This window comes from Schistocerca nitens, chromosome 9 (assembly GCF_023898315.1).
Source record: "Schistocerca nitens isolate TAMUIC-IGC-003100 chromosome 9, iqSchNite1.1, whole genome shotgun sequence".
In the NCBI taxonomy this organism is placed as follows: Eukaryota; Metazoa; Arthropoda; class Insecta; order Orthoptera; family Acrididae; genus Schistocerca; species Schistocerca nitens.
This window is the reverse complement of record NC_064622.1, coordinates 20,830,358-20,844,008: the sequence shown is the minus strand read 5'-3', so window position 1 is coordinate 20,844,008 and position 13,651 is coordinate 20,830,358. Positions and strand designations below refer to the sequence as shown.

Genomic DNA, 13,651 nt, shown 5'->3' with positions numbered 1-13,651 from the left:
TTCTTAATTTTCAGAGGTCTGTGTCCTGTGAGTCCACTGCAGCAGCGCTAGATAGTCCTCTGGGACAGAGATGGTTATCCTACTCGCCTTGAGCCAGGAACAGGCAGGGGAGCCGTACTGAGCCGAGAGATGACCTTCCGTGATGTCCGCCAGCAGGTGCACGGCAGCCCGCTCCGTCGTGAAACCACCATAAAACTCCGCCCCCTCACGTTCCGCCCATCTGCGGATTACGTCCTCAGGATCCGATGATGCGGTAACTGTTTTACCTTGGCCGCCGGGAGTCACGGACGCAGCCTTCAGAACCGGTGACCGCAAATGCGACCGTTCGTGGCAGGTTCTTGAACGTTTTGGAGCGAGGACGGCTGTTTGGGAAAATGGTTACAAGCTGTTCTCTTCAGGTGGTTCTAAGAGTTTCTTACTGAAACGCTACACATTTCGTAGTTACAGTAGTTTCATTACACGACGGTTACTTCCGTCATTTCCACTGTCCATTCATTTTTTTAATTAATCATTTCTTCTTCAATAAAGTGACTAACATCACACGTTGTCGTGGTCTCCAGTCCAAAGACTGGTGTGATTCAACTCTCCACAAAAGTCTTTCCTGCGTAAGCCTCTTCGTTTCTGCATAACTACTGTGTAACCTGCAAACCTGCATCTATCTGAATTTGCTACTATAGTCAAGTCTTGAACTCACCCTGCAAGTGCTCCCCCCCCCCTCCCCTCCCCCAAACCTCAACCTCATACCTCCCGCGCGCGCGCGCATACACACACACACACACACACACACACACACACACACACACACACACACACACACACACACACGTATTGACCTTTATTACCCAATCAATATTCCATCACGCCTTTGGACGTGGCTTATCAACCAATCGCTTCTCTTAGTCAAATTCCTTTTCTCCCCAATTCCAGTCGCTACTTCCTTATTAGTAGGTCGATCTACCCATTCAGTCATCAGCATTCTTCTCTAACAACAAATTTCAAAAGTTTCTACTCACTTTTTGTTTTTATTGTCCACGTTTTACTTCCTTACGGGCTTCACGCCAATTACCCTCAGAAAATACTTTGATCTTAAATAAATTTCTCTTTTCAGAGATACCTTTCTTGCTATTGGCTACTCTGCGTTTTGTGTCCCCTCTGCTTCAGCCATCGTCAGTGATTTTTCTACCAGAGTACAAAAACTAACGTACAACTTTTATTGTCTCAGTTCCTAATCCAGTTCCTTCGGCATCGCATCATTTGATTCGACTACATTCCATTATCCTCGTTTTATTTTTGTTGACCTTGTAATACATTGCAAGACACTGTAGTTTCCGTTCAATTGATCTTCCAAATCATTTGCCGTTTTTGACAGAGTTACAATTTCATAGGCTAACCACAATTTTTTGTTTCTTCTCCCTGAATTATAATACTCTTCCTAAATTTTTTTCCGAGTTCCCTTTACTGCTTGCTCAGTTTACAGACTGAATTACGTCGGGAATTGGCTACAACCGTGTCTTACTACCTTCTCAAATACTGCTACCTTTTCATGAACTAATGTCAGATGACACTACTATATTTATCGTGGACGATGTACCTCATTACAACTACGAAAATTGTTAACATTTTACTGAAATTTTCGAGGATTTCTAGTCGTCACCAGACGATAATAAAACCCTTTTGCATTCATAAGAACTTCATGATGGGTAGGTATGTTTGAAACTACTTATGACTGACTGAAGTAAAATCCTACCAATTGTTGCTGATAATCATACAACGAATAAAAGCGCGCCAAGTCGAAAACAGGAGTCTTTGACCCCTAATAAAAGAGAAACCTTGTCAGCCTGTACATTGGCAGAGGAATCATGCAACCACTGGCACTAGTTTCGAATGAGCATCGATAAATAAGAGACAACTTGTCGTTCACGTTGCTGTCTTTGAGCAACAATGATACACTAATATGTCTACCATCCCCTTACCCACCGATCTGCCGAACACTACTTGTAAATTCTATTCCGGCTAAAGCTAGAAGTTACATAATTTTTTACACTACAAGGAAACCGAGAAAATTTTACGCAGCTATTGCGCTGATTCAGAGCACGACGACTGCTCTTTCGGAATTGCCTTCAGCACTGGTAAAAAGTGGACGTAAGTTTACTAATATCTGGATTCACATTAGCTTCTATCCATCTGAGAATTGGCGTCGTTCTTCCCTGTACGAATACGTCACAAACCTGGAGACGTGGAGGTAAATAGTCACGTCGCCACCTGTGTTTCCACGAGACTTCCACTTGGGTTAGATTTATCGCTCAAGTACAAAGCCCCAGGTAATAAGATACAGTGAATCGCGATTCATGAGAGCGGGCGCGCGCCTCCGACAAAGGTCAGGGCCGTTCCTTCACCTACGCCTATAAGAAAGAATCCATCCAGTAAATTGCCCCGTCTTTAATCACCAGCGTTCTGGCCGTATCTAAATTACCAATCCCAGCGATAGCGTAAATAACGGCCCAACTACGGAGAACACTCCAGCAGTGCTCGGCCACGGCGTAGCGTGGGCAGAGAGTTGCAGCGGAGGCTGGAGACCAGAACCTGGATGAGAATGTCATCTCGCTGTGCTGACTTAAATTACAGGTAACGCATTCAAGGCCCGTTCTAGAGATGCTCTCTTCACTATGCTTCCCGCATTTATTGCTCTGAATATCCGTATGACTCGTTTCTTGAAGTCAGTATCAAAAGGGAAAAGCTCTAAATAATGACTAGCATGGCTCGATTTTGACGTTGTCGTACCAAGTCTTCGAACCCTTCTAGCCCGTTCCGCGATTCATCAGCTAGGCGTCCTTTCGAGATTTGCGCCCACGCAAGTCACTTGTGGCTGTGACATACTACGAGCAGAGGCACACGTTTATTCTGTAGTGAGGAGGTGGTTCTGGATGATACGGCTGCTCACTGCTTGACGTTATTCGGCGATAAAGTGACGAATGCTTTGGTGTAGCTGTCGTTCGTGTGCCTCCTGCCGTAATCCCCTTCATCGCCTCGTTACTGCCTCTGTATCAAAAATACACTCGTGCCCACACACTGCTTAAATGTCGCACCAACAACTGGAGGAGGATAAATTCTGACAAGAGTATTCCGTTGCAGTCTGTTTTGCCCCAAGGCCGCTAACAGCAGCACTTTTATGACAAGACAAAATTTCGAGGCTGTTATTGTCACGCCGGCCGTGGTAGCCAAGCGGTTCTAGGCGCTACAGTCTGGAACGGCGCGACCGCTACGGTCGCAGGTTCGAATCCTGCCTCGGGCATGGATGTGTGTGATGTCCTTAGGTTAGTTAGGTTTAAGTAGTTCTAAGTTCTAGGGGACTGATGACCTCAGAAGTTAAGTCCCATAGTGCTCAGAGCCATTTGAACCATTTGTTATTGTCAGCAATAGCGTGTGAAATTGCCACGATTGATGTAAAATTCTGCTGTGAACCTAGATATTTTGTCTCCTTACGAATGCTGCAGCTCCAAAACCGTTTTAAACAATCAATACGTAGTTAAACTGCGTACTGAAATATTGGGAGCGCGTTTATGGTAACACCAATGCGTAGTGCTGCGGTATTTACTTTGACGTCATGGCAGGAGTTGGAGCATGTTGTTAGAGGGGTGGGAGGTGGGAGGGCATGTTGCGCTGTAACTCAGTCCGCAAGATCTTTGCCCACACTCACAGATTAAAGAGAACAAAAAGAAGCCATAGAAAAACCTAACCTGCCTTCTCGAGTAGTTCTCCAATGAAGAGAGACATAAAAGCAGAATCACGAAAACAATCAAGGAAGCAAATGCATATGTAGTCGAAGAAGCACGAATCTACGCCTACTTATTGAAAACAGCCTGTAGAACTACAGCCCTTACCGTCAAGTTCTAATGACAAAGATTTAACTCTGTGCGCATCACGTGACTGAAACTTCGGTGTCTGTCAACATGTGGCAACAATGGGTGCAGCGCACGCAGTACAAGATATGGACTCACGCAAAATGTACTAACAATGACTCTATTATATTATATTTGGAGTTAAATGCAACAAAGGGTATGGAATTTAAACGGGATAGGACGTGAAACGGGCCGACTTGGAGCAGGAGAGGCACCACAGGACATTTTAATTTACACTGTCTATACTTTTACAAATAAATTTATAAAACTTTGTTAGCGTGACCAGGAAGAATTCAGGATTCACACTCATAGCAGAGGAAGTTCAAAAACATAACAAAACAAATTTTTTTACATGTGAAATTTCATCATTTTTTCACTTGGTATTGGCTGCATTTGTTGCTGAAAGTACACTTTTCTTCACAAGTAAGAGATTCTTCGATGAATTTTGCACAGCATACAAACCATACTTACAGGTGTATGAAACTCTAGAATTTCCCAAATCTGTTAAAAACTGTGGTAAAAATTGAGATAATTAACTGTAAAATTCGAGTTTTCTCTAAACACGAAGTTTAAAACGTAACAGCCCATTCATTTTTTCGTACACTAAATAAATTCTAGAGTTTCAAATACCTGTAAGTATGGTTTGTAAGCTGTGCAAAATTCATCGAAGAATCTCTCTTACTTATGAAGAAAAGTGTACCTATAGCAACAAATGCAGCCAACAATAAGGGAAAAAAATCATAAAATTTAACATTTAAAAAATATTATTTTTTCGTGTTTTTGAACTTCCACGGCTACGAGGGTGAATCCTGAATCCTTCCTGGTCACGCAAACAAAGTTTTATAAATTTATTTGTGAAAGTATAGACAGTGTAAATTAAAATGTCCTATGGTGCCTCTCCTTCTCGCAGTCGGCCCGTTTGACGCCCTACCCCCCTAAAGAGTTTTGTGACGATAAAGGTGATTTGTTGTCACGTTTAATCCTACTTAAAAATAAACTTAAAGGTACCGTGGACACATGTTGACACTTTACGTCATTAAGATTTGGAGACTATTTCGTAAGAACGTGCCGTGCGGTTTGAGGCACCATGTCACGGATGCGCAGCCCCTCCCGCCGGAGGTTCAAATCCTCCCTCGGGCATGGGTGTGTGGGTGGTGTTCCTAGCATAGTAGTGTGTAAGTCTAGGGACCGATGATCTCATCAGTTTGGTCCCTTAGGAATTCACACGCATTTGCATTTGCAAATCCTCCAGGTGTAACGAGCTACGTCACCAATGGGGCGAGTTGTTACGATGCACTTCCGTCACTTTAATGCTAATTACTGGGCAGTATACATGGTCGACAAAACTGTATTAAATACAATATTTACCGATAGGATTGCTCTTTAGAATATTTTTAGCACAGGATTCTATCCAAAACCGGGCTTCCCAGAAAGGCGACATATTGGACTACTGTAATCTACATCTATATACTCCGCAACCCACGTTACTCCGTGACATAGGTCTCGGCAGTGAACTGGTCTGCATGTACGAGTCGGATTTATGGATTCAGTGCAGTAAGATTGGCCGACGGGGTGGGGTGGAGGGGGGGGGGGGATGTGTCGGAACGTGAAGAGTGAGCTGTCATGTTTGGAGGTGCCCATCACCACGGGGCGAATGACGTTGTCCTGTGTGTTGTTGTATCAGCGCGGATTGTCCAACGTGTCTACTAGGAATGCTGCGCTACTGGCAGCCCTGTAACACGGCGTAGAAAAACAATGGTCGCAAAAGGTTTTCACCGACATGGACGGGGGACGAGTGTCACGCCATGTCAGTGACAATCGGTCTCAAAACCAACAGGAATCCAAGCTGTCAGTGAATGCACGTCCAGCTCAGATAGTTTCCGAACGAACATTACGGAGGGAACTGCATGCCCTGGACGTTTGGAGTAGGGTACGTTCCAGCCTCAGAGCTGCTCATAAAGTTGAACATCAGCGGGCAAAACAAAACACACACAGGACACTAGCCGAGTGGAGGCAGCGAGTGCGCCGACCCACCAGCGAGGAGGGCTTTAACTTGACGTTTACAGAGGGTCTAGTTGCGACCGGACGTGGTTCCGTGATGTTTTGTGCGTGTGTTTCGTTCCGTGCCTTGGGCCCTCTCCCGCGTTGCACCGTCTCGTACATCCGCATGTTGAGAATGCTGTGGACAGTCGTCTTGTGAGGAGAACAGCCGTTTCACAGGCCTTAAAGCATTTCTTCCTGGAATGACGAACACTCGAGCGCCCAATCGCACCACCGAGTGGTCCGCTGTATCTCCCGATTTTAATCACGTACATTACGTCTGGCACTGTGTGGAGCAGCGGCTGAAACGTAGCGACTGAAGTCCCCGCAGACTGGTAGCTCCGCGCCACTGACTGTCCCCAGCTGTATGTGGCACACCTGAAGAAACTCGTGGACTGGCTTCGTCTGCGAACGTTATCGAGGCCAGAGGTGGGGTGGCTCCTCAGGGGGCACTCGCGTTTTGTCCGGTGTTGCTGATTTTACATTGTGTTCACCTAACGTCACAGACTTTAGAACAGTACTTGAGGCTAATATACATGGAGCCACTGAGCTGCGAAATTAATTTTTTGAAACAAGCGTTGCGAAACTAATACCGAAGAAACATTTCCGTCTCTCTGAAATGGATGTTGTGGCACTTACTTTGGTAGCTGACTTCATAGAGAGATGATGTTAGGTCAAGTGCTGAGCGACAAAATTTTAGTAGATTACTGCACAAGCTACTTCAACTACCCAAGAATGACGCCAAAACAATTCACGGATGTTAACAGAGTTTAAGATGCTATATGAAAGGAAGATCCACTAATGGCTGAAGCTTTATAGTCGGAATTGAACCGGGAGAGTAATTCTTTTAGTTTTATTTATTTAATGAGGATTCGTGTTATTCGTCCTACAACATCGACATTGCGTTCCATAGTCCATAGTTGCGAAATTTGTTGCAGGTGTTTCGGATACCTGCTATATAATTGCGAAGTTTATCTCCATGTTTCGGACATCAAGCTTTTCGCTTCGTACATAGCCAGATTTCCTACTTCCACTCTTTGCTGCACGCTGCATTCTTTGAGTATTTCTCGTACTTGCGCCAGTGTGCTTTTACTGAAGTCATTCTCTTCAGCATGGCTTGATTTGAATTAAGAGCATCTACAGAGGTTTCTAAATGCGGGAAGATATGTTCCTTAATTTAAAATGTCTTATTATTTGTTATTGAATGTATTTTGGTCAGTTCAAAATGGCTCTGAGCACTATGCGACTTAACATCTGAGGTCATCAGTCCCCTAGAACTTAGAACTACTTAAACCTAACTAACCTAAGGACATCACCCACATCCATGCCCGAGGCAGGATTCGAACCTGCGACCGTAGCGGTCGCTCGGCTCCAGACTGTAGCGCCTAGAACCGCATGGCCACTCCGGCCGGCATTTTGGTCAGTAACTGCTCTTCGTCAGTCCTTTGATGTTCATATCTACATGATTTACTCTGCAAGTCACTATTAAGTACCTGGCACTGTGGCACTGAGTTCATGGAATTACCTTTAAGCTATTTCTCTACCGTAACACTCTCGAAAAGTACGCGGGAAAACGAACACTTAAACCTTTCCGTGCGAGTTCTGATTTATTTTGTTACGGTGATCAGTTCTCCCTATGTAGGCGGGTGCCAACAAAGTATCTTCACAGTCTTAGGAGAAAGTTGGTGGTTGCAGTTTCACGAGAAGGTGCTACGACAACGAAAGACATCTTTGTTGGAACGATAGCCATCCCAAATCGAGTATGATATCTGTGGCACTCTCCCCTGTTTCGCGATAGTGCAAAACGAGCTGTCCTTTTTTGAACTTTTTCCGTGTCATCCGTCAATCCTATCTTACGCAGATCCCACTCCTCACAGCAGTACTCCAGACGAGGCTGGACAAGGGCAGTAGCAGAACTGTTATGTTTTCTAAGTGTTCTGCCAATATCTACATGTACATGTACATGGATACTCTGCAAATCACATTTAAATGTCTGGTTGAGGGTTCATTCAACCAGCTTCACAATTCTCTTAGTATTCCAATCTCGTATAGTGCGCGGAAAGAAAGAGGACCTCCCTCTTTCCGTAAGAGCTGTGATTTCCCTTATTTTTTTCATGGTGATCGTTTGTCCCTATGTACATTGGCAGCAACAAAATATTTTCGCATTCTGAGGCGAAAATTGTTCATTGGAATTTCGTGAGAAAATTCCGCCGCAACGGAAAACGCCTTTGTTTTAATGATGTCCATCCCAAATATCATTTCAGTGACAATCTCTCCTCTATGTCGCGATAGTACAAGACGTGCTGCCCTTCTTTGAACTTTTTCGGTGTACTCTGTCAATCCTATCTGGTAAGGATTCCAGGCCGCGCTGCAGTATGCTTAAACAGGACGGAGAAGCGTAGTGTAGGCAGTCTCCTTAGTATATCTGTTACATTTCTTAAGTGTTCTGCCACTAAAACGCAGTTTGCAATTCCTAGGTATTTAGTTGAATTTACGGCCTTTAGATTTGACTGATTTATCGTGTAACCGAAGTTTACACTTTTCATTATTTATGGTCAGTTGAAAATTTTCGCACCTTACAGATATCTTTTTTAAATTGTTTTGCAATTTTTTTCGATCTTCTGATGACTTCACTAGTCGATTAACCACAGCGTCAATCTGCAAACGACGAGATTGTCTCCCATACCGTTTATATAGATAAGGAACAGGAGAGGGCCTCTAACACTACCTTGGGGAACGTAAGAAATCACTTGTCTTTTACTCGATGACTTTCCACCAATTATTACAAATTGTGAACTCTGACAGGAAATCACGAATCCAGTCACATAACTGAGACGATATTCCATAAGTACACAATTTCACTAGAAGCCGCATATGTGCTACAATATCAGAAGCCTTCCGGAATTCCAGTAAGTAGGGTATAGGCTTAGGGACCGGTGGTTCAAAATGTTCAAATTGCTCTAATCACTATGGGACTTCTGACGTCGTCAGTCCCTACTTATACCGAACTAATCTAAGGACATCACACACATCCATGTCCGAGGCAGGATTCGAAGCTGCGACCGTAGCAGCGGCGCGGTTCCGGACTGAAGCGCCTAGAACCGCTCGGCCAAAGGGACCGGCTAGGAACCGATGACCTCAGCAGTTTGGTCCCATAAGATCTTACCACAAGTTTCCAAATTTTTTGAAATCCCTTGGGAATAGCAGTCAACACTTCGTGCAAGTAAAGAGCTAGTTCTCTTTCTGAAGAACAATGTTTTCTACATCCGTGTTGTCTGTGTGTTAATACAAAGTTTTCCTCGACGTAATTCACAGTGTTCGAACACATATGTTCCAGAATGCTGCGGCATATCGACGTTAATGATAAGGGCCTGTAATTAAGTGGATTACTCCTACTACGTTTCTTGAATATTGCTGTGACCTGTGAAATTTTCCAGTCTTTGGGTATGGATCTTTCGCAGTCGTTGGTTTGCTTTCGTCACAAGATTATCTATCTAATGCTTCCAATTTAGTTATTCGTAATTGTAATCCCTAAACATTTAGTTGAATTTACAGTCTTTAAATTTGTGTAATTTATCGGCTAACGGAAATGCAGCGGATTTCGTTTAATAGTCATGTGGATAACTTCACACTTTCATGATTTAGAATCAGTTGCCACTTTTTGCATTATACGGGTATCTTGTGTAAATCATTTTGCAGTTCGTTTTGATCATCTGACGACTTTACAAGAATGTCGAAGAAATTTCTCGGGTGCAGCAGTTCGTGGCACTTCGTTCTTGTAACGATTGTCAAAACGTGCCACGTGCACAGTGTCACCTGCCGAAAAAAACCTGTAATTTTTATCAGTTACCGACTACGTGCCGGAATAAGTGAAACGCCACCTAACTTAAAAACTCACGCATCTAATACACTACTGGCCATTAAAATTGAAACACCACGAAGCTGACGTGCTGGAGACGCAAAATTTAAGCGACAGAAAGAAGATGCCGCGATATGCAAATGATCAGGTTTTCAGAGCATTGACACAAGGCTGGCGCTGGTGGCGACACCTACAACGTGCTGACATGAGGAAAGTTTCCAACCGATTTCTCATACACAAACAGCAGTTGACCGGCGTTGCCTGGTGAAACGTTGTTGCGATGCCTCGTGTAAGGAGGAGAAATGCGTACCATCACGTTTCCGCCTATCGCGATTGCGGTTTATCGTATCGCGACATTGCTGGTCGCGTTGGTCGAGATCAAATGTCTGTTAGGAGAATATGGAATCGGTGGGTTTCAGGAGGGTAATACGGAACGCCGTGCTGGATGCCAACGGCCTCGTATCACTAGCAGTCGAGATGACAGGCATCTTATCCGCACGGCTGTAACGGATCGTGCAGCCACGTCTCGATCCCTGAGTCAACATATGGGGACGTTTGTATGACAACAACCGTCTGCACGAACAGTTCGACGAAATTTGCAGCACCATGGACTATGAGCTCGGAGACCATGGCTGCGGTTACCCTTGACGCTGCATCACAGACAGGAGCGCCTGCAATGGTGTACTCAACGACGAACCTGGGTGCACGAATGGCAAAACGTCATTTTTTTCGGATGAATTGAGGTTCTGTTTACAGCATCACGATGGTCGCATCCGTGTTTGGCGACATCACGGTGAACGCACATTGGAGGCGTGTACTCGTCATCGCCATACTGGAAAATGACTCAGCGTGATGGTATGGGGTGCCATTGGTTACACGTCTCGGTCACCTCTTGTTCGCACTGACGGCACGTTGAACAGTGGACATTACATTTCAGATGTGTTACGACCCGTGGCTCTACCCTTCATTCGATCCCTGCGAAACCCTACATTTCAGCAGGATAATGCACCACCGCATGTTGGAGGTCGTGTACGGGCCTTTATGGATACAGAAAATGTTCGACTACTGCCTTGGCCAGCACATTCTCCAGATCTCTCACCAATTGAAAACGTCTGGTCAATGGTGGCCGAGCAACTGGCTCGTCACAACATGCCAGTCACTACTCTCGATGAACTGTGGTATCGTGTTGAAGCTGCACGGGCAGCTGTACCTGTACACGCCATCCAAGCTCTGTTTGACTCAATGGCCAGGCTTATCAAGGCCGTTATTACGGCCAGAGATGGTTGTTCTGGGTACTGATTTCTCAGGATCTATGCACCCAGATTGCGTGAAAAATGTAATCACATGTCAGTTTTAGTATAATATACTTGTCCAATGAATACCCGTTTATCATCTGCATTTCTTCGTGGTGTAGCAATTTTAAAGGCCAGTAGTGTAGCTTCGTGTTCGGGGAAGTTGGAACGCCACGAAACTGGATAGTTTCGCCGCAGAGTTTGGCCACTGCAGGTCGCGCATCCGCAGTGGCTGGGAGCCCAGTTCAGAAACTTAGTTGGCAACGTAGTGTGTCGGTGTTAAGTTAGGCTTTACATTCGGTGGTGAGAGTGGCTGACCTGTGTGTGTGTGTGTGGGTGGTGTTGCAGACGAGAGCGGCGTGGCTGCTGTGCGCGCTGGCGGCGGCGGCGGCCTCGTGGTCGGGCGCGTACGGCCGCGGCTACGCGGGCGCCTTCCCCAGCTACGGCCTGGGCCTGGGGCTCGGCTACGGCCGCCTCTACCACCGGCCGGCCGCCGCGCAGCCGCTGCTCACCGTGCTGGCCGAGCCGCCCGCCGCCGTCGACGACACGCTGGTGGCCGTGCCGCTGCTCGCCGTGCCCGGGGACCGCATCCGCGTCCTGCACGACTCCGCCGCCCTCGCCAAGCAGGTACCCACACCTACATCTGTATCTACATACACACTCCGCAATCCACCGTACCGTGCGTGGCGGAGGGTACCTCGTACCACAACTAGCATCTTCTCTCCCTGTTCCACTCCCAAACAGAACGAGGGAAAAATGACTGCCTATATGCCTCTGTACGAGCCCTAATCTCTCTTATCTTAGCTTTGTGGTCTTTCCGCGAAATGTAAGTAGGCGGCAGTAAAATTGTACTGCAGTCAGCATCAAGTGCTGGTTCTCCAAATTTCTTCAGTAGCGATTCACGGAAAGAACGCCTCCTTTCCTCTAGAGACTCCCACCCGAGTTCCTGAAGCATTTCCGTAACACTCGCGTGATGATCAAACCTACCAGTATAAAATCTAGCAGCCCGCCTCTGAATTGCTTCTATGTCCTCCCTCAATCCGACCTGATAGGGATCCCAAACGCTCGAACAGTACTCAAGAATAGGTCGTATTAGTGTTTTATAAGCGGTCTCCTTTACAGATGAACCACATCTTCCCAAAATTCTACCAATGAACCGAAGACGACTATCCGCCTTCCCCACAACTGCCATTACATGCTTGTCCCACTTCATATCGCTCTGCACTGTTACGCCCAAATATTTAATCGACGTGACTGTGTCAAGCGCTACACTACTAATGGAGTATTCAAACATTACGGGATTCTTTTTCCTATTCATCTGCATTAATTTACATTTATCTATATTTAGGGTTACCTGCCATTCTTTACACCGATCACAAATCCTGTCCAAGTCATCTTGTATCCTCTTACAGTCACTCAGCGACGACACCTTCCCGTACACCACAACATCATCAGCTATCCACCCTATCCAAAAGATCATTTATGTAGATAGAAAACAACAGCGGACCTACCACACTTCCCTGGGGCACTCCAGATGATACCCTCACCTCCGATAAACACTCACCATCGAGGACAACGTACTCGGTTCTATTACTTAAGAAGTCTTCGAGCCACTCACATATTTCGGAACCAATCCCATATGCTCGTACCTTAGTTACGAGTCTGCAGTGGGGCACCGAGTCAAACGCTTTCCGGAAGTCAAGGAATATGGCATCCGTCTGATATCCTTCGTCCACGGTTCGCAAGATATCATGTGAAAAAACGGCGAGTTTCGTTTCGCAGGAGCGATGCTTTCTAAAGCCGTGCTGATACATGGACAGCAACTTCTCTGTCTCAAGGAAATTCATTATATTCGAACTGTGAATATGTTCGAGAATCCTGCAACAAACCGATCTTAAGGATATTAGTCTGTAATTTTGAGGATCCGTTCTTCTACCCTTCTTATATACAGGCGTCACTTGCGCTTTTTTCCAGTCGCTCGGGACTTTACGTTGGGCCAGAGATTCGCGATAAATGCAAGCTAAGTAAGGAGCCAATGCAGTAGAGTACTCTCTGTAAAACCGAATTGGAATCCCATCAGCACCTGACGATATCTTTATTTTCAACCCATTCAGCTGCTTCACAACCCCAGGGATGTCTATCACTATTTTCCTCCATACGGGAATCTGTACGAGACTCAAACGGCGGTATGTTTGTACGATCCTCCTGCGTGAAAGATTTCTCAAATCCTAAATTTAAAATTTCAGCTTTCGTTTTGCTGTCTTCCGTCGCCAGGCCAGACTGATCAGTGACTGACTGGATGGAAGCCTTCGACCCGCTTACCGATTTTACGTAAGACCAGAATTTCCTTGGGTTTTCAGCAAGATCTTTTGCTAAGGTATGACGGTGGTAGTGGTTGAATGCTTCGCGCATCGCTCTTTTTACAGCAGCACGAATCTCTACAAACTTTTGCCTGTCCTCATTCTCCCGATCTTTCTTGTACCGCGAGTGCAACTGCCTTTGCCTCCTGAGCATTCTCCGAATTGCGCTGTTAAACCACGGTGGGTCTTTTCCGTTCGTAA

At 45.7% G+C, this 13,651-nt stretch overlaps 1 protein-coding gene across 2 annotated transcripts in view; it reads left to right on the top strand.

Moving 5' to 3' along the window:
• Positions 1-13,651, top strand: part of LOC126203605 (uncharacterized) — a 381,760-nt gene that overhangs the window by 286,405 nt on the left and 81,704 nt on the right. For both annotated transcript variants that reach the window (XM_049937973.1, XM_049937972.1), the window contains exon 2: positions 11,439-11,717. In XM_049937973.1, the coding sequence (XP_049793930.1) occupies positions 11,439-11,717 (279 nt within the window). The remainder of the gene's footprint in view (positions 1-11,438; positions 11,718-13,651) is intronic.